Here is an 18,886-nt window from a genome sequence, read left to right as displayed (position 1 = left end):
TTTTTGCACCTATTTTCTTGAGGAATTCTTTGTCAAAGTATTCGACTGATAAATTTGGGATTCTCACCCAGACTGTTAGAACACTGATGAAAGCTTCCTCCAAGATGAAATTTGGTGCCCATTTTCTGATAGTTAGATATTTATCATCGATAAGCCATGGCCCTTGAATAAGAACTTAGTTGTAATCATCGACATTGTTAAATCTTGCTATAAAATACTTACAACCAATGTCTGTCAGGCAGGATTAGATCACCCTGCCATTTGCGCTTAAGTCTTTTCATAAGCCTCATATACCCTAGGCTGCCATCAAACATCCTAATTATTAGGGTGTTCTTCCATGGTTTACGCATGGCTTTTTCTTCTCTTTGGTTAAGAGGATGATCGGACAATTTTCACTGTCCACCCTTCAGGCGCTTCATCATCAACCGATACATCATTATCATCCTCCACCACAAAGTAGTTAAACAGGCCACCCTGAGGAGCAAGCTGTGTATCCCTTAAAAGATCCCGGAATGACACCTGCACAGGTCCATTAATCAAAGGTGGAGGCTGGACTGGATTCCCAATAAGGGGACGACTTTGAACAGTTGTTTTCTTGAACCCTAGCATTGGGTTCAATCTCCATTTCAGAATCATTCAAACCATGGTTTGAATCCTCTTCCTTATTGAAAATCAAATGAGTAATCTTCCTTTTTGGTTTCTTATTGGATCTAGCAAGCTGATCAGTCAATTGAGGAGGGTTTGGGGGTTTCGAAGAATCGCCCATTTCAGAAAAAAAAAAAAATTTAATAATTTTTTTCGTTCGTTTCGTTTTCACTTTTGTCCCTTATTTTTTATTAAAATCATAAGTCATTTTTTTTTTTTTTTTTTGTATCATATTCCAAAGACAAATGAAAAATTAGATGAGGAAGTAGGGAACATTAAACTATACTCGTAAAAGATGAAAAATTAGACGAGGAAGTAGGGAACATTAAACTATACTCGTAAAAGATAAAGATACAGGGAGTATCGTATTAAGTCACAAGGAGAAAAGTGGCACTAATGGTTTCAGATTTAAAATACTACAACTATATGTTTACCTTTCACTAAACTATGTAGCTTGTCTAGCTACCTTACAAGGCTAAAGTAGGAAACTATTGCCTTCAAGATCAAGGGACGAATCTCATCAATCTCATTACTGGAGTGATTTTTCCAACCCCGACACCATGAATGGACCCTTCTTGCTAATACAGTTACCGATAATTTAACAATTCAAAAGTTTCACGAAAGATTGTTACTGTACTTAGGGTGAATTTATAGTTGTTTAGCAAATTAAGCACTATCCTCTACAGCTCTAACTAGAGACACAAAAGTTCGACTCTAACTAGAGAAACAAAAGTTCAAATGATGTGATTTAAATTTTAAAAAGAAAAGTACCGTACAAAATTTTTTGCAAGCAGAAACAAGACACTCTTTATCCCCCCGGCTTTCTATGATGTAGTCTTGACAGTTGACAGAAATCTTACAATGGAAAAGAGTATCCACGGAGATATTTTGAGTCCACACCAGACTCTCGAACCAAGGCCACCCGTCCTGTTCGTGCAACCTGTACCATTACAGAATAAGAAGTAGAAGTCACATATGATTAGTGACTGATCAGATGTGTAACAAGCCTAATGATGACAGTAGCTACAATCTAGAAGAAAATTTTTCCCAGGTTTGACAGGAAATCAGCAATGTAGCAGATGTTCAGACTTTTTTTTTAAAAAAGGAATAATATGTTAAAGGCAAGTATGGCAACAACATTTTGGCATGGTTGACATCCAGATATATACCAAACTCAGAATGAAAGGTGAATTGGAAAAAAAAAAAAAAAAAAAAGATTGTCCAATTCTAAGTTCTAACATAGCCAATAGATTCACTACTCTCAGGCTCTCAGCTAAAACATGACTTAAGTTTCTTGCACTTTGTGTTTTTCATGCAAGCAGCAGATGGTCATAGCATCTAGGATCAGGTAACAATGCACACTTTCAGTCCCTCTTATCCTACCTTTGGTGAGGGCCTCAATAGAGGCTTGATGTAATGGTATTGTTGTAACCAAAGTCAGGAAAACAAGCAAACAACTCAGTATTTAGTACTTGTATATATGGCATCGATACATAGTCCAACATATTTATAACATAACCTACCTCACAGATACCGAAGGGTTCCAGCAATCTCTGAAGTGCAACCATCTTGTTTATATCTCCAGTGAGCTAGGAGTCAGAAGCTTAACAGTTAGAATCAGACTTAGTAAAGTGAATAATACTATGTTGTACATGAAATATAATCACTGCAAGATTAATCAAAATGCAATTCATTTCAGTGCATAAGCTATCATGATATAAGAGGTCAAAAAGAATGCAGTGCATCTATCCCACAGATACAGAGTTACAGATGCCTCTGAGCTTACTTCTATCAGTTGTCTATATAAGCATGAATTATTTAGGAAAAAAGAATGAGATAAGCAGTAAGATATCTCCCCTAATAGTTACCTCAAGTGTTATGGTATGGCTCGATACATCAACAGCTTTGGCTCTAAAAATGCTGGCAATGTCAAGGACCTCACGACGTGCAGCAGTATTCACAGCTACCTTTATCAACATCAACTCCCGCTCAGCAAAAGGTAAATGGGTGAGATCTCTAACCTGAATCAGAAACCATACCCCAATTAATGACTCAAATTTAAAGCGATACACCTCAGGATTTCATTACCTTGTGACAGAATGAGACATTGAGACAAACAGTGGTAATAAACTCATACATGTAGGAATGATCTAAAATTCCAAATGCCAAATAACAGTTATAGTTTCCAGCTTTTGATTATAAGCAGTTAAAATAAGGTTTGCCCCATCTCCCTGCTACAATATGTTTTATTTTTTCCTTTAACCTTCCATTACATAAAGGGCCTTTAAGATGTAGAAGATATAAGAATGGTGTAGTGGACTAATTAATCATCTCCCTTGATTTTTTGTTCTCAACTTCTTATTAGAAGGGTGACACATGATGATCTTTCTCCAATCATAGATGATAGATCAAACAATCATGTATATAGCTTGAGATCAAAGGTTAACACAACAGCATACTATTGATATTAAACATTTCTCCACCAACTATTCTCATCATTAAAATTTTCTACACTAACTAATTGTATGAGTTATAGTTACAACAAGAATTAAACACCCATGATAAGAACAATTCACAATGATAACCCAACAAATTCTGTTCATGTTCTCAACTGCATATAATACCAAGACGCCAATAAAGTGAAGTTACAAATGTTACAACCACTAACCAAAAATCCAGGCCAAGTAAATAAGCACCCTCACCTCATGAATATCAACCAGCTTGTAAATTTGCTGCACCAGTTTGCTGATTGATTCATCTGTACCAGGTACAACAGTAGTAATGCGAGATAGGCCTTCACCTTCCGCACGACCCACAGCTAAACTCTGATAACAAGGACCAAAAGGCAATCAAATATGGTGGTAGCTTGATCATTGATTACAAAAGTTTTATCCTCATGATAGAGAGTAAGAATTGACTACAAACCTGAATGTTATAACCCCTTCGAGCAAAAACCCCTGTTACAACATTAAGGACCCCAGGTTTGTCATTGACAAGCATCGATAGAGTGTGTGACCGCATCCCACTTGTCTGAGTACATATAGCCAAACATAAGATGACTCCAAGCAGCATCATTCACATACTAATGAGAAGAATGTAGTAATAATTCACAACCCACTCAAAAAGATAACCAGCAGAACTTTTCCGCTTTCATAGTTTTCAGATGATTGTTCGTTTACTATTTCATAGCACTAAGCATAGAATGTCACATGAGATTGCATCATCCACCACAATCTGACAATCAGAAATGTAATATATAATTACTTCTGTACACTATAGAGCGCATGTACAAAACTACAAATATGGGTAGATTGCTAAAAGCCTAAAAGGTTTAAATGGAATCAAATCATGAGAAGAGTCACTGTCACTTACAGCATATTTGGATAGCTATCATGGAAGGAAGGGGAAATGGAGGGAGAGAAGGTGTGAGCTTACATCTTTTTTTAAATCTTTCCAATATTGGAAGAATTGATTTATTAAATATAGATCCCTCCAATTCCGTTCTTACTCCCCTCAAGTCATATCCAGACAATGGAAATGAATCCCCTAACTTTCTCTTCCCTCACTATGCCCCTATCCAAACACTGTTACATATTGTACTACTACACTTAATTATATTATGCTAACTGCAATTCCACCTTATTATTTACAATGGAGCAAAGAAACTATTACATAAATCCATTTCTTAGCATCTCTATAAATCCTATAGTTCTAACTAATTCTAACTTAGACCTTTCATAGAATTATTACAGAATTTACTCAACAAAAGGAGCTAAACCACATTTTCAAAATATATTCCTTTTCAAATATACCATTCAAGTCAAATGCTGGTGGTCCTTTACTTTTATAGACCCAACCTTCAGCTAATACAAAGTCCCTTTTTTGTTAGAAATCACCTTCACCTCCATAAAAATTTATTTAGTTACATATCCATTTTACTCAATTCATTATATCTAGTTCAGGATATCATTCACTTCCTGCAAGTTACAATAAATGCCATATTAGCTTAGAGTGAAGCAATTCCTTAAGGGGGAGATTGTTCTCAAGCTGTAAGTCATCATGACAACAACATAACTATGCAACGCAAGCGTCCAGAAATCCCTGAAATGGAGTAATATAAATGGCCAGTAATCTCTCTGGGAAATAAAAAGGAGGTTGCTTACATCTTCATCATTCAAAACACCCCAGTGAGCATCAAGGACTTGAGGAACTGCAAAGCCATCAAAAGGTTCTACAGGATAAACATCACCCTGTATAAAAAGAAGATAAAATACATCAAAACAACAGGACTTCATTAGTAGAATATTTTAAAAATCGATGAGAAAAGTGGACAGGAAATTTTGTAATTACAACGCAACCACAGCAACGCCACAAATAATTCTATCATCAGAAGAATTAGAGGTCAAGGCATGTAGTCTATAACATGACAGAGAGGCTTTTTTTTTTGGGAAGCCTGCGGTGAAACATATTCAACGGGAAAACAGTACAAGGAGAAGATCTAACCATAGTAATCCTAGCAGTCAAAAGACTCAAATCTCAAAGTGACGTAAGATTTTTGGACAAGAAGAGGAATGTGTACTGTAATACAATCATACAAAAACCATAACATTCATAGGATACACATCATCCAGCAGCAATGATGGTGCCTATAACTTTTGGAGTTACACATTACATCCAGCAAGGTTTAAGTCGAGAAGAGACGAAAAGGTGCGATGTGCAGCTGAATAATATGTTTCTTTGGCACAAAACAGATTTATCATGATCCTGGTGGCCATTTTATTTCAACATAATTCAATAAGTCAATCCCAACATGCACCACCACGCTAATCTGTCAGTTAATAAGATATCTTAAGATTTGCAACATGTGGATCCGTAATTAAGATTAAGGATTTGAATTTACACGCGTGCAAAGCAACAAGAGGACTATTCACCAGTTGCATCAGCACGCTCTACAATCTGATAATCCAACAAGACTCGATAATTCTCTACATAGTTTATTATTTTCTTCAGAAAATATTTCCTTTTAAAAATATTTTTAAAAAAATAATAAAAATTTAAATTCTAAAAAAAAAATGGCCCAGTATGAAAGAAGGATGGATTTATTAAGTTTGCAACATAATCCCTCATCTCAGATGAGATTTGTGCAATGTTCAAAGTTCATAAAAATGTATGACACTCCCTATAATTATAATCACATTAGCCAAATCATGCCATCATTTGGGCCAGTGTACCAAAAAGCTCACCCCATACACAAAAGTGCAAGGCTCAAAGGATGAACACTACTAGACATTAGAAGGAACGAATGGTCATCTCTAAGTCCCTTAAACATTAGAGGCATGCCTCTGGAATCTAGAAGCCTGCCTAAAATATTATCTTTTCAGATTTTCAAAAAATTATAATTTTGAATAGTATTTTTTTTTTAATACTACATATGATATGTTACTATAACTCCGCCGCCAATCCCAAGCTTGGATAAAGGGAGAGGGTTACGGTAGGCTAGTAGCCAGTGTAAAACTTTGTCACATCACTTAACATGAGCCACAATGATTGAGAGTAGAACCAGGATGGGTGACCTCCAAGGATATTCTCATGTTAGTTCAAGTAGCTAACCCCACCTATAGGATTAAGGCGTTCAAACAAAAGAAGAGTAAGATATGATATGTTACTATGATTCAATTGGTACTTGTTATGGAGTAATTAAGTTTCATAATGAATATATATTCTAAAAAGTCAATTGGTACTTGTTATGGAGTAATTAAGTTTCATAATGAATATATATTCTAAAAAGTCTATTATTTGCTTCGCATACATATTTATCTTCATTTTAACACGTTACGATTAGGTTCTAGGACTTCTGTTACTTAATGCACCCATGCCATTAAACAAATTGGTCTGATCTGTGATCTCAGATTAAGAGATATAAGGACAGATTCCCTTCAAATATCTAGAAAATTCAAATTTTCGGTTTTCCATCAGAGCGAGAAAGTTGAAGATATTGAAATTTCACCATGGTAAGAGGGCGATTATCTCCATAATATATGTTCCTTCAATCTTTCTTACTCACTCCATTCCAAAGTGTTTGTCGGTTTGTCCTCATTTTCTTTTTAGGGATGTTTCAAAATGATTGCCCTAGTTACTCACCCTTACTATCTTTTCAATAGTTGAATGCACACTTCTGCCAATATATATCTTTGTTAGTTCTTTTAGGGGGTGTTTGGTTCAAGCATATTAGGTATAAGGTATGGGTTTGTGATGACCAAAACCCATACCTTGTGTTTGTTTTTAGAAATTTCATTTTTCAAACCCATACCTCAAACCCCCAAGGTATGGGTTTTTGAAACCCAAGGGGAGAGGTGGGTATGGCTCATACCCATACCTTTAGGTTTAAAATTAAAAGGAAAACTGTCATTCCTAGATAACAACCAAACACATGAAATCAAATATCAAGTTCCAACCCCATACCACCCAAGTTTCATTCCTCATTCCAAACCCATACCATTGTTTGAACCAAATGCCCCCTTATTCTTTTGATTTATATGGGTGAAAGTCAAGTAGTCAACTAGGACAAACACTCTCATTTAGAAGGATTACTGTTTCCTCTTGGAATTTCATTCCTGGGATTGGATACTTTGTGCTATAACAACGTTAAAAAGTGAAATTAAATGAGGTCTTCAAAAGCAGCAGGCAACAGCTCATTGCAGGATTTAGACACATTATCTTGGCAGCATAGCACTAGTGACTTAATTAAAAGAGAGCACAGCTCCTGGGAATCTGGGATTACAACAGTAGATAGGCTGAAAACTAAAATTTGTGACTAAATATAAATGAATAGTACTCAGTTGCCTGATATGAGAAGTGAGAGCAGTGAACAGTCAAGAAACACACCTCCACAGTTGAATTTGACGATCCATCATCAGGTGTTTGTCTTGAAACTCCAGAAAGAGCATCCACAGACACAGTTTCTTCGAGATCAGGATAAGAAGCAGCAGAAAATCGCCAGAAAGGAGCAGACTCTCCCAATTTTTCCCTTCTAAGAGCAATCTATTTTAAAGGGTATTTACAACATATTATAAAATGTTTAAAGCATAATCCGAGGAAAAGATACAAATTTTTCTAGCTATGACAGTGACCTATGTTGTATAACGAGAAATTTGAAAGAATCAAAATAGACCTTTCCAGTACGAGCAATCTCTTTAATTCCGAACTTGGCAAGATTTCTTAGCACTGCAACCAACTTGCCTGGGTCTCCAGTGACCTGCATTTTCCACTTGCTTAGTAACTGATTTGTTGAACATATGAAAAAATACAGCTCAAAGGTCAGAATGTCAAGAGCTAGTGAAACGACGACAATGATTTCCATATAAAGAATTATTAAACAATTGTCAATGGATAACAGGATGCGCAAACAATACTAAGCATCAGGTATAATTTCTTATTCCTCCAAGCTATGACACCAAATTCAGTAAAAAAAAAAAAAAAAAAACCAACAGTGTATGCAGTCTTTGCACCACATATGGTCATCCACCTAATGCTGACTTTTGGTAATGAAGCCACAAAAGGCGCCACAATTCTAGGATAATCTTTTTATTTTTCCAGCATATTACCTCTCAGAGGCTCAGGCTGTTATTCACTAATTCAAACATACATAGTACATAAGAATAATTAAAGATACATTCCTTCAATCTAGAAATTAAGAGTAAAATATAAATGATTGGAAATAACAGAAATGATCAGAGCAAACAGAACTCTTAAAAAAAAAAAAAGGATCAGAACAAGTAGAGTAGTCGTGATTATTGATGCTCTTCTACCCCCACAGTTTATTTTTAAATAAATGCATAAGACGTCATCATTAGACAAATGAAGTAGCCAGCGAAAAATGCAAATAAAGCATTTAATCCATACAAAAATTTGGACACCTGTACAAGTACAATAACCATAATTTCAATCATCATAAAGTTAACATTGTTAGCACAATATTCCAAATTATCACCTCCATTGTCAGATTTTCTTCCGATATGTCCACAATTTTGGCACGGAAGATGTCCACCAACCACATCAGCTGCAGTAAAACAAGGAAACAACAAAATTTAATTAATAAGATAAATTAGTAAAAGTAACTACAGAATTATACAATACAGTTCACTGAGAAAAAAGTCGGACAGCAGATAAGCCTGTAGTAGAAAATTGTCCCATAAAATTTAGCAAGAACTAATCACAGTCACCTGGTAGTCTAACAAAATCCAATACTCTCCAAAGTTGGGTACTGAAACATATATAATGTGCCATTAAGTACCTCAGCTCGGTTATTTTCATTGGCTCTGACTTTTACAAGCATTAATTCACGTTCTACTTGTGGCTCTTTGGATATATCTTCAACCTACATGTAAAAGGACTTCAGAATAGATTCCAAAGAAAGTTGGTGACGTGAATCAATTCACAGTAGTCAGTCTAGTCACTACTCAAGTACTCATTATCTGAAAGGAAGACAACCTTCAAAACATTTACAAGTTTCTGAAGTTGTTCCATCACTTGCTGCAACACCTTGTCAGTTCCAGTGACAACAACAGTGAAAAGTGCTTTGTCTTTGTTTAACCCAACAGCAAGGGATTCAATATTATAACCCCTTCTAGCAAAGACCCCTGCTATTCGATTAATCATTCCACTTTCATCCCCAACAAATACTGATATTGTATGCCTCCTCGACCTTTAAAATACTCAGAAAAATCAATTATTGTTGTTCATCACTCTTGAAACAAGTCAGTCCAAATTCCAAATACAATTACTCATGTAACATACAAAAGTCACATACCAAAATCTGATAATACAGTATTTCTATATGCAAACATTAGACTTTAAAAACAGATAACAAAGCTTTTGAATCCTTGAGGGAACAGAAAAAAAGAATACCAATGATCAACTATATCAAGGTTGATCATGCACTCTAAATTACACTACATGTATCAAATCAGAATTAACCAGAAATCGCCTTTAAATTCATTTCAACACATTGAAATCAAGACTTTATATATTATTATAAAAAAAACATAATAATTGCAAGCAGATAACTTCAATTGGTTAGAGCTTCCCTCCCAAATTCACGATATCTTGGGATCCATTGAAAGCCTCAAAATCATAGAACTAAAGAATTCTGCTCAATAACTACAAGATTATGAAAGTAACACTCCCTTATTCATCATGTGACCAAAGCCCCAAATCTTAAACCAAGTTGCCCTTCATTGTTAGTCTATTATCCCTAGATTTCCTTGATGTTACTAATTAAGAAATTAACTTAACAGTATGCATGCAATGATCAGATTGAAATTGAGGGAATAGATTATCTAACAGAAATCTCAATTTGTGTTACCAATTTGACCTAGAAAGTTTAAAACACGGGTACATGTCCAAGGGTCAGAAGCCACCACCTTACAAAAATTTTGTAGGAATTCAGTCCAAATTAAGTATCTAAATGACATACCCATGTCCGAGTGTAGAGTATCCCACACGAGTACTTGATTGAAATGAAAAGTTGGATTAATGATTTAACATGGACTTCAACCATGTCAAACTTCTTATACCCAAATAAATTAAAAAAAATAAAAAATAAAAAATAAAAAATAAAATCCCAGATTAATGATCAACTAATTTTCCATTTACGATACAATTTTACAAGAATCATACGGCATTTTCAAATTCAAACATTGATTGATAAAACTCAAAGCAAAAGGGTAAGCTCATATCAGAAAGAAATGAAAACATATTAATGATTAAAAGAAATGGCATACTTTGATCGAGAGGAGGGAGAAGATCCATTGAAGGAAAAATTACTATCACTGCCCTTTTGATCAACATTGGTAGCACATACCATCATTTTATCAAACTCCAAGTTCTTCCATTTTCTTGGATAAAACCCCAATTCCAAATTCTGGGATTTGAAAGAGAAAGCATGGAAATCCTTAGTTTCCTGATTAAACCCATTTTTTAAAGAGCAAAATAAACTGGTTGAAGGGTTAGTTGACAAGGCCGCCATGATTGAAAGCTTGAAGCTCAGCTATATCGGTTTGAGGACAGTTTATACGCGACGTTTATGGTGGAAAGTTCAAAGTTTTTGAAGAAAAATGGTTTTTATTTTTTTTTTAAGGGGTTTTGGAAATTTTGTTTATTGTTTTGTAGGGGTTTTGCCATTTTGGACAATTGAAGTTGAATATTTTTGGATAGATTGTTTGTATTAAAGCCCAATTATCCATAAAAAGAAAATGGGGAAGGTGGAAAGCCCAAGTATGATTTTAGCAAAAATAAATAAATAAATAAATAAAATAAAATAAAATAACCCTTTTCCCAATTTATCTTAAGCAAAATGGTCAAAACTTTTATGTTTCAAAAAAAAAAAAAAAAAAAAAAAAAAAAAAAAAAAAAAATTGGTCAATACTTTTCTGGACCTATTTCACAATAATATTCAGGGTCGTCCCTGGGGCAGGGCATCAGGTGTCGTCGCCCTAGGCCCACGGGAGGAAACCCAATATTGTTAACTCTTCAGAATTTTTTTTATCCTACCAACATTTACTACAAATTCTTACATAGACCCTAGTCCACTTATCCTATGTGGACCAGGCATTAAACACACTCTTCTCTTAATTAAACACAACTTCAACTTCACCTTGTTCTTCAAATCCCGCTATCTTAACTTTTTTTTTCCTTCTTTATAAGATCACTCTTCCCTATTTAATCTGATTTTTTTACTTCTTTTTCGATCATAATTTAGATCCACAACATTGTCTAGATCAAAGAAATTATCAACATTATCTCTTCTTTTTCTTTTTTTTTCTCCTTAATTTCACTCTTCTGAACTTCCTCTCTCTTCTTCTTAACATTTTCTTGCTTCTTCTGAACTTTCTTCTTTTGAGACTCTTTCTTAGCCTTTTTTTTAGCTTTCTTTTTAGCTTGATTTTCAGTCTCCTTTTGACTTTCCTTTTTAACTTGATTCTCAGCCTCCTTTTAAGCTTGATTCTCAGCTTCTTGAATTGGTGTTGGGTGGTGGATTTGGGTTGAAGTTCAGATTGGTTGCTGTAATAAAACAAATGCTTCTTGGATTAAAAAATAACAATATCAAAATTTGAACAGGAATCACAAATTATATGAAATAAAACCATAAAACATTTGAACAGTAATAACAAATTATATGAACTAAAACCACAAAATATTTGAACATGGATAAAAAATTATATGAACTAGAACCACAATATATTTGAACAATAATCACGAATTATATGAACTAAAAACACAAAACATTTGAACTTATAAAATAAATGCTTCTTATTTTAAAAAATAACAACATCAATTTTTGAACAGTTGTCACAAAATATATGAACTAAAACCACAAAATATTTGAACGATAATCACATATTATATGTACTAAAACCACAAATCATTTGAACAGCAATTACGAATTATATGAACTAAAAACACGAAATATTTGAGCCTATGATTTACCCGGTTTCTCCATTTTCTGAATGTTGCTTGTCTATATCTCTTTTAAAATCTTTGGATCAACAATTGGACTTGTTATATCCAATTTCTTCTTCCTTTTGTTTCGGATTTGAGAAATTGTCCTGTTCAAATAACTCAGGGTTTAAATTCATCATTTAATTTCAAAATTCAACAATTATATAGGGTTTTAATTTACTTACAATTGATCTTCATCACTATCAGAAGAATTTGGGTCCCTAAAATGTGAAAATTGTTCAAAAATTATACCCAATTTACAAAAACTACGAATGAAATTTTAACAAATTATAACAACTACGAACGAAATTCAAAGAAATTTAAAGAAAGTATAAGTTCAGAAATTTTATTTACCTTTTTACATTGTTTTCTTGCTTTTCATCCATGGCTATGCTTGAATTTTCAGAGGAGAGAGAAACGAGAATTTTTCGTAGTGTTTGTGTTGATGGCTATAAGTTCAGAATTTATTATGTCAGAGTGTTGTTGGAGTGGAAAGAATGAAATGAGAGGTTGGGCCGCTTTATTTGTAATGTGTTGTGATGGATTGTAGTATTTGGGCTAGTGGTCCACCTATTTTAGATGGACCAGGGTCTACCATAGACCTATTGAACTTTTGCGGCCTATCTTCTCCTTAATTATATCCCTAAATTTCAACTTTGAACCAACATTTACTGTCTATATTCTCCCTAATTATCTTCCCAATTAATTTTTGCCTTGGTCATTCAACTTCCCTTCCAAAATTAAGATTAAAAATCCATCATAATTTTTTTTTTAAAACAATATCTTTTTATTCATAATGGAATTAATTGTTATGTTCTTCCCAGTAATTTTAATTTTTTGCAACTTTCCAACCTCATTAATCTTCTAATACTTCAAAGTTCAAACGGTGGAATTAGTTCATAATATTCACTAATAATTCTATAAATAGTAACAAGTTGTTATCTTACTCCTTGTTTTGATTTAAAAACTTGTAATTGGTATATCGATGATGAAAAATTAGAATGGTGGAGGTCAATTTTGGCTTAAAAAATCCGAATGGTGGAGTAATTTTCATTTTTTTTTGTTTTTTTTAAAAAAAAATTCAGTTTATGTATATAAACAATAACTTTTTTTTAGGGCTTAACTTGTATACAATAATTTATAGCTCCTTATTATTTTTTAATATTTATTTTTTTGTTTGGGTATAATGTAAATCAATATGAAGTATTATTCTATCTATTTTTAAGTATATTGTTTTTTTTCTTTGTTGTAATTTGGTTTTTTTTTTTCTTTCTATTTTTTTTTTCTTGTGAATGATTAACATTTGATGTGTAGATTCGATCATTTCAAAGCAAAATATATAAATGTAAATTTGTATATTTATATATATTGTAATTTTATTTTACGTAATACTACCTATTTTTTACTTGATTATTGGGGCCCCAATTTATCAATCCACCCATAGGCCACCAAAAAGCTAGGAACAGGCTTGATAATATTATTACGGGTTTTTAATTTATTTTTTTTTTGAGAAATTATTATGGGTCTATATGCGTGCAAAAAACGTTGTATTAATAAATACCCTAATTTTAACATAGTGATTTTTTATTTAAGTTATGTTACCTTTAATAATAATGTGAAGCTGAAGTACATATATATCAACCGATGCTATGTTAAATATAGTGACCTTAATTCTAAATAGTAACCGTTTTTTTTAATTAATATAGCAACCATAGTGCCTCTAATAATAGTGGTTCACAATAAATTAATGTTAATCAAGTATGTTTAAGAATTTGTATTAACACCCTGATATCTTATCAAAAATAAATTTGAATTGGATATCTGACATCTGAGTATTGTAAAATTCGATATCAAAACCCAACTCGAAAAGTATTGGATATTCGTTATCTGATAACCGAAGAATTATTTAGTGGGATACATCAAATGTTCAATATCCGAAATACTATATAATGGTTTTTTTAATTTTTAGATTTTTTTTACACTGCCTCTGTTTTAAATTACGTGCAACATTTAATATAAACGAATGATAATTGATGCTACATATTATGTGCGGCAACAAATGTTTTCTTTCCCTTTTAAGTCGTTATTTCCCTTTATCTATCTCCTCATCACATACATTTTTATCTTTCTTTATCCATTTAACACTCATAAACAAATTTTGCCTAATAGTTCATGTCAATGCATTTGTTGCACATAATATGAAACAGGGGTAGTATTTATTGTTTAAAAATGTAATAATACCCAAATTTTGGATATTTGGATTGGATATCCGAAATCTGACATATTTCTATGGAATAATATTTTTTCGAATATCGAATATCCCAAATCCAAAAACTAATATCCGAATGGGTACCTAATATTTGAAATGTTAGGATTGGATGTCTGATACGAAAATAATATCGAATCATATGCGAATCAGATCTACAAATATTCAGATCATCGGATAATTTTGCTCAACCCTACTTAAGTCAATACCACCCTTATCTTTGACTAATAGGTGGCACACCATCAAACTAATTAGGGTGCAATCTGCGTCATTAATGATGTTGTTGGCTACTTATTCCAACAGTGAAGAAGTTTCTTTCATACTTTCTCCGTCCCTATATAGTTGACATAGTTTAACTAGTGCATAATTCTAAGGTGTTTTTTTTTTTTTTACTTTGTATTGACTTTTTTTTAACACAACTAGAAGATAATTACTTTGTATTGACATTAATATTTAGTTATGTAAAAATGAGTAGCAGGGGTGATTTTTTATTCTAATAAATTGGATATGTGGGGACCTTTACTTTTGTTTATGGGAGCAAGGGCGAGGAGATAATTTTAATTGTTTTAATATAAGTTGGGAAAATAAGTGAGACCCATAACAAGTGAGAGATTTTTTTTTTTTTTTTTTTTTTTTTAAAAAAAAAGAAAGAAAGTAAGAAAGTGGGATCATTTTCTTGAAAGATTATTTATGTCTTTGTCAAGTGCAATTACTAGATATATAAATGGATCAAAGTTTGGAGATAATTAAGATTGTCCGTTTGGATCGCCGTTATATCATAGCTAGAGGTATTAACAATCTTTGAGCTAGTAAAATAGGCCAAAGCCCAATTGGACAGAGCATATAAGGTCACACAAAGGGCCTAGATCAAACATTAGAAGATGAGGCCCATCGGTGGCCAGCCATAGGAGTAGGTTTGGAGGGTTTTGAGCTTCCTAACCTAAGCTAGACTGATTATAATATGATTATAAGTAGATTAGGTGCCTAGGTTTTTCTACAGTACAGTTTTATTGTTAAGTTAAAACCCTAATTAGCAAACACAAAACCAAGCCTCTTATACTCTCTCTCTCTTTCTCAATCTCGTTTGTCTCTTTCCCCTTGCGCCGATGGTGTGTGTGGTGGTGGTGGTGGTCGTTTGTTCGCAAAGGTGGTGATCATGGTTTTACTCCTTCACTCGACCAATAATCTAGTATTGGTGGACGGTTCGTTCGAATCCCGTGGACTAAGCAGAGGAGTCACACTTGGGGCCCTATTCGATCTCTCCCTAATTTGCCGACCGAATAGCTATGTCGAGGTCACACTTCAAAGATATAATTAAGTGATTCTTGTGTGTTATGCCTATAATCTTGGTTTAGATGCTAATGAATATGATTCATGAAATTCCCCTTATAGTACCTATAAAGTCCTACATTTATTTGAAGGGAAAGCATTGAATTATGTCAAATAACAAGGATGACCTTATTATATAAAGAAAGTGTGTCTATCAAATAGGGACGGAGAGATTTTTATTTTTATTTTTTATTTTTTTATTTTTTTTACAACTTATTGACCCTTGATTAACCTATGTAACCCATACTTAAACCATGGCAACAAAACTGAGATTTTTTGAGGCATGTGCGTGCCCGAAATTTTTCTTTGCAGGTGTAACGAGAAATTGGATTTTAAGGGGGTCATTTTGATATTTATGACCAGTTGAGGTCAAAATTAACAAAAATTATTATATATGCCTCGATTAGGTGCTAAAAATGATTCTAACTGCGTAACCTGATGAAAAAAAATGATTAGTTAAGATTTTAAGGGGTCATTTTAATCCTCAGGGTCAAATAAAGCCAAAAGTTAGCAAAACTGCTTTAGTTTGCATGCTATTTGATGTCTCACTTTGAGTGTCTTTTATTTTCAAGTGTGGTAAATTCCATAATAAAGTTTTGTGGATCATTTTAGCCCTAAGGGTCAAACGTATTAGTTTGCGTTAAAGATGGCATTGGGCCGGCCGGGCCGACCAGAAGCTCAGCACGGCCCAACACGAAAAAAGTACGGCACGACACAAACACGAAAAAAGAACGACATGACATGGTACTGTGCGTGTGGGCCGTCTTTATTTGGGAGAAGCATGACTGAGTTTGGCACAACAAAGTATGCTAAAATCAATGCATTTTTGTTTAGGCACGCAAGCCCGACACGATGGTACGTAGGTTTGGGCCGTGCACGAGCCAACCTTTTAAAAACTTTAGCCCGGCGTGACAGGGCACGAAACTCTTGGGTTGAACCATGGGTCGGGCTTAACTAACCCCAAAGCACGTAGACTTGACACGAGGCACGATCCGGCATGGTCCAGAGACATCGTTTACGCCATAAGAAACACCTCTATTTTTATACCATGGGTTAACAATGAGGGGCCGTTTGGTTGGGGTTAATAATCAAAGGGAAAGGGAATGAATATGCCTCATTCCCTTTGTTGCTGTTTGTTTGTCATTTTTTTCATTCCCTTTACCCATTTTTATTTTTGACTTTACCCAAAATCTTTCTAGCTTGATTCCCCATCCCCCCTAGCCTTTTCCATTCCCTTTCCTAAGCCACCACTACACACACCAGCCACTACCTCACCCACTTACCCCCACCGCACAAACACCTCGCCGGAGCTCGCCTAGTCCTCGTCGGGTGTCGCCGGAGCTCGCCCAATCCTTGCCGGCAGGTGCCGCACCTTCCCATCTCCAAATCAAAACTCGCCGCACCTCCCTCTAAAGAATTCACCCTTCCCGGAAAAACTTAACTCACCCACGAAAACCCATCCTCGTCCCCTTAAAACCGCCGGCCGTCACCTCCCTTACCCTCGACGAGGGTAAGGGAGGTGACGACCGGCGGTTTTAAGGGGACGAGGATGGGTTTCTAGGGTTTTTCGTGGGCGGGGGGAAGGTTTTCGTGGGCAGGGGAAAGTGGTTTTCCGGGCGGCGAGAGATGGGGAAGGTGTGGCGACGGGCGACGATGGTGGAGGAGGTACGACAACGAGCGGTGAGGTGGTGGTTGGGCGGTTGAGTGGTTGGAGAAGTCACTACCACCAATGCACAACCCCTCATTCCCATGCCTTTGATTTTTAAAAACAAACAACATAATATAAAGAAAGGGTTTCATTCCATTCTCTTTGATTCCCTTTGTTCATTCCATTCCGTTTACCTCGTGTGAACCAAACGGCCCCTGAGTGAAATAAGATGAATCAAAAGTTAATAGATTAGTTAAAGGCTAACGAATGATCAATATGAGAAAGGTTGTAATACTACTTATTTCCAAAAAAATAACATAAGAATTAGATAAGATACCACTAGATTCTACTCTACCAACTACAGTTGGCAACTTAGCATCCTCATAATATAAAAATGATATACATACAAAGCCAATTAGCCAAATCAAGTCAACGATGAATATGGGGCCACTTGGTCAATAATATTGCATTATTTTGTCATAAAACTTATCATTAAAGTTATAAAAACTTTAATTTATGGGTCCCAAAAGTCAATTAAGTCACTAAATAGTCACGGGACGATGAACAAGACGTAAAGCTACCTGTTTAGATTATAAGCCATGAAACGAGTAATCAAAATTCAAAAGTGAGGCTATTATATATTAGGGCTAATAATACAAATCTCACGTTTTCAATCTTCCAATGTATACGTGCCACCAACTATGGCATGGGCCCATGGGGTGGTGTTGTGTGTAGACACTAGTGTGATCAAGACAATTTATGTTCAATCAAATATATGTAATTATTAATTAATAGTTATAATGTTTGGCTTTTTCTTCCTTTTTTTTAAAACCCAAATTATTTAAGGATCTTGTTGGCCATTACATAGATAATGGTAAGTGATACAAGTATATATTATGAAGTTATAGTAAACTATGTTTAGTTTTATTGCATTGTTATTTCATTCATAAGTTTGGTGTGGATTTAAACCTCAGTTGTGTATTTATAAGACGTTTTTTTGTTTTGTTTTTTTTTTTTTTTTTTTTTTTTTTTTTTTTTTTTTTTTTTTTAAATAAAAGCAATGTAAATTTAAATTTGTCTATGAAAAGAATTAGGAATGACTATGGGCTAGAACCCTACTTTATAATAAGGATATGAATCTTACTATGTTTTTCTAAAAACTCTTTAATAAGGATATGTGGTATTGAGTAGGTTAATTTAAGGGTCCAAGCTCAGAGTGTATTTGATAGAGTATAAAATATATTCATGCGCTTCAACCATCAGCTTAATATTTGGTTGAATTGGTCTACTAACATGGTATCAAGAGCCAGCGTGACACAAAGGTCACGGGTTAATATATTCATGTGCCTTAACTATCAGGTTAAGCTTTTGGTTGATCCTTCCTATTTAAGTGGATATTAATTGCTTATACGTATTTATTTATGTGAATGTTGAATTGTAATATGACTATGGACAAGGATGTACTGTGCAATTACTATTCTACTAGCCATCACTTTAAT

At 34.2% G+C, this 18,886-nt stretch overlaps 1 protein-coding gene across 1 annotated transcript; it reads right to left on the bottom strand.

Moving 5' to 3' along the window:
• Positions 1–1,258: 1,258 nt before the first annotated feature.
• Positions 1,259–10,784, bottom strand: LOC145631906 (acetolactate synthase small subunit 1, chloroplastic-like). Its single transcript, XM_081684133.1, has 12 exons — positions 10,428–10,784; positions 9,136–9,349; positions 8,939–9,022; positions 8,636–8,704; positions 7,817–7,900; positions 7,531–7,686; positions 4,809–4,895; positions 3,571–3,675; positions 3,348–3,470; positions 2,514–2,666; positions 2,169–2,234; positions 1,259–1,585 (listed from the first exon to the last, which is right to left on the bottom strand). Exons 1-12 carry the CDS (start codon positions 10,670–10,672, stop codon positions 1,502–1,504), a joined length of 1,470 nt encoding a protein of 489 aa, XP_081540259.1. The 5' UTR covers positions 10,673–10,784; the 3' UTR covers positions 1,259–1,501.
• Positions 10,785–18,886: the final 8,102 nt, after the last annotated feature.

This window comes from Chenopodium album, chromosome 5 (genome assembly GCF_948465745.1).
Source record: "Chenopodium album chromosome 5, dcCheAlbu1.1, whole genome shotgun sequence".
Lineage (NCBI taxonomy): Eukaryota > Viridiplantae > Streptophyta > Magnoliopsida > Caryophyllales > Amaranthaceae > Chenopodium > Chenopodium album.
Note: the sequence above shows the minus strand (reverse complement) of the source record. Positions and strands in the feature narration are given on the sequence as shown.

Excerpts from the sequence above, each read along its gene's own strand:
- LOC145631906 (XM_081684133.1), bottom strand. The coding sequence starts at position 10,672 with ATGGCGGCCTTGTCAACTAACCCTTCAACCAGTTTATTTTGCTCTTTA. Across the intron at positions 9,350-10,427 it reads TCTCCCTCCTCTCGATCAAA|GTCGAGGAGGCATACAATAT; the intron begins GTATGCCATTTC and ends AGTATTTTAAAG. Across the intron at positions 3,676-4,808 it reads GTGTTTTGAATGATGAAGAT|ACAAGTGGGATGCGGTCACA; the intron begins GTAAGCAACCTC and ends ATATGTACTCAG.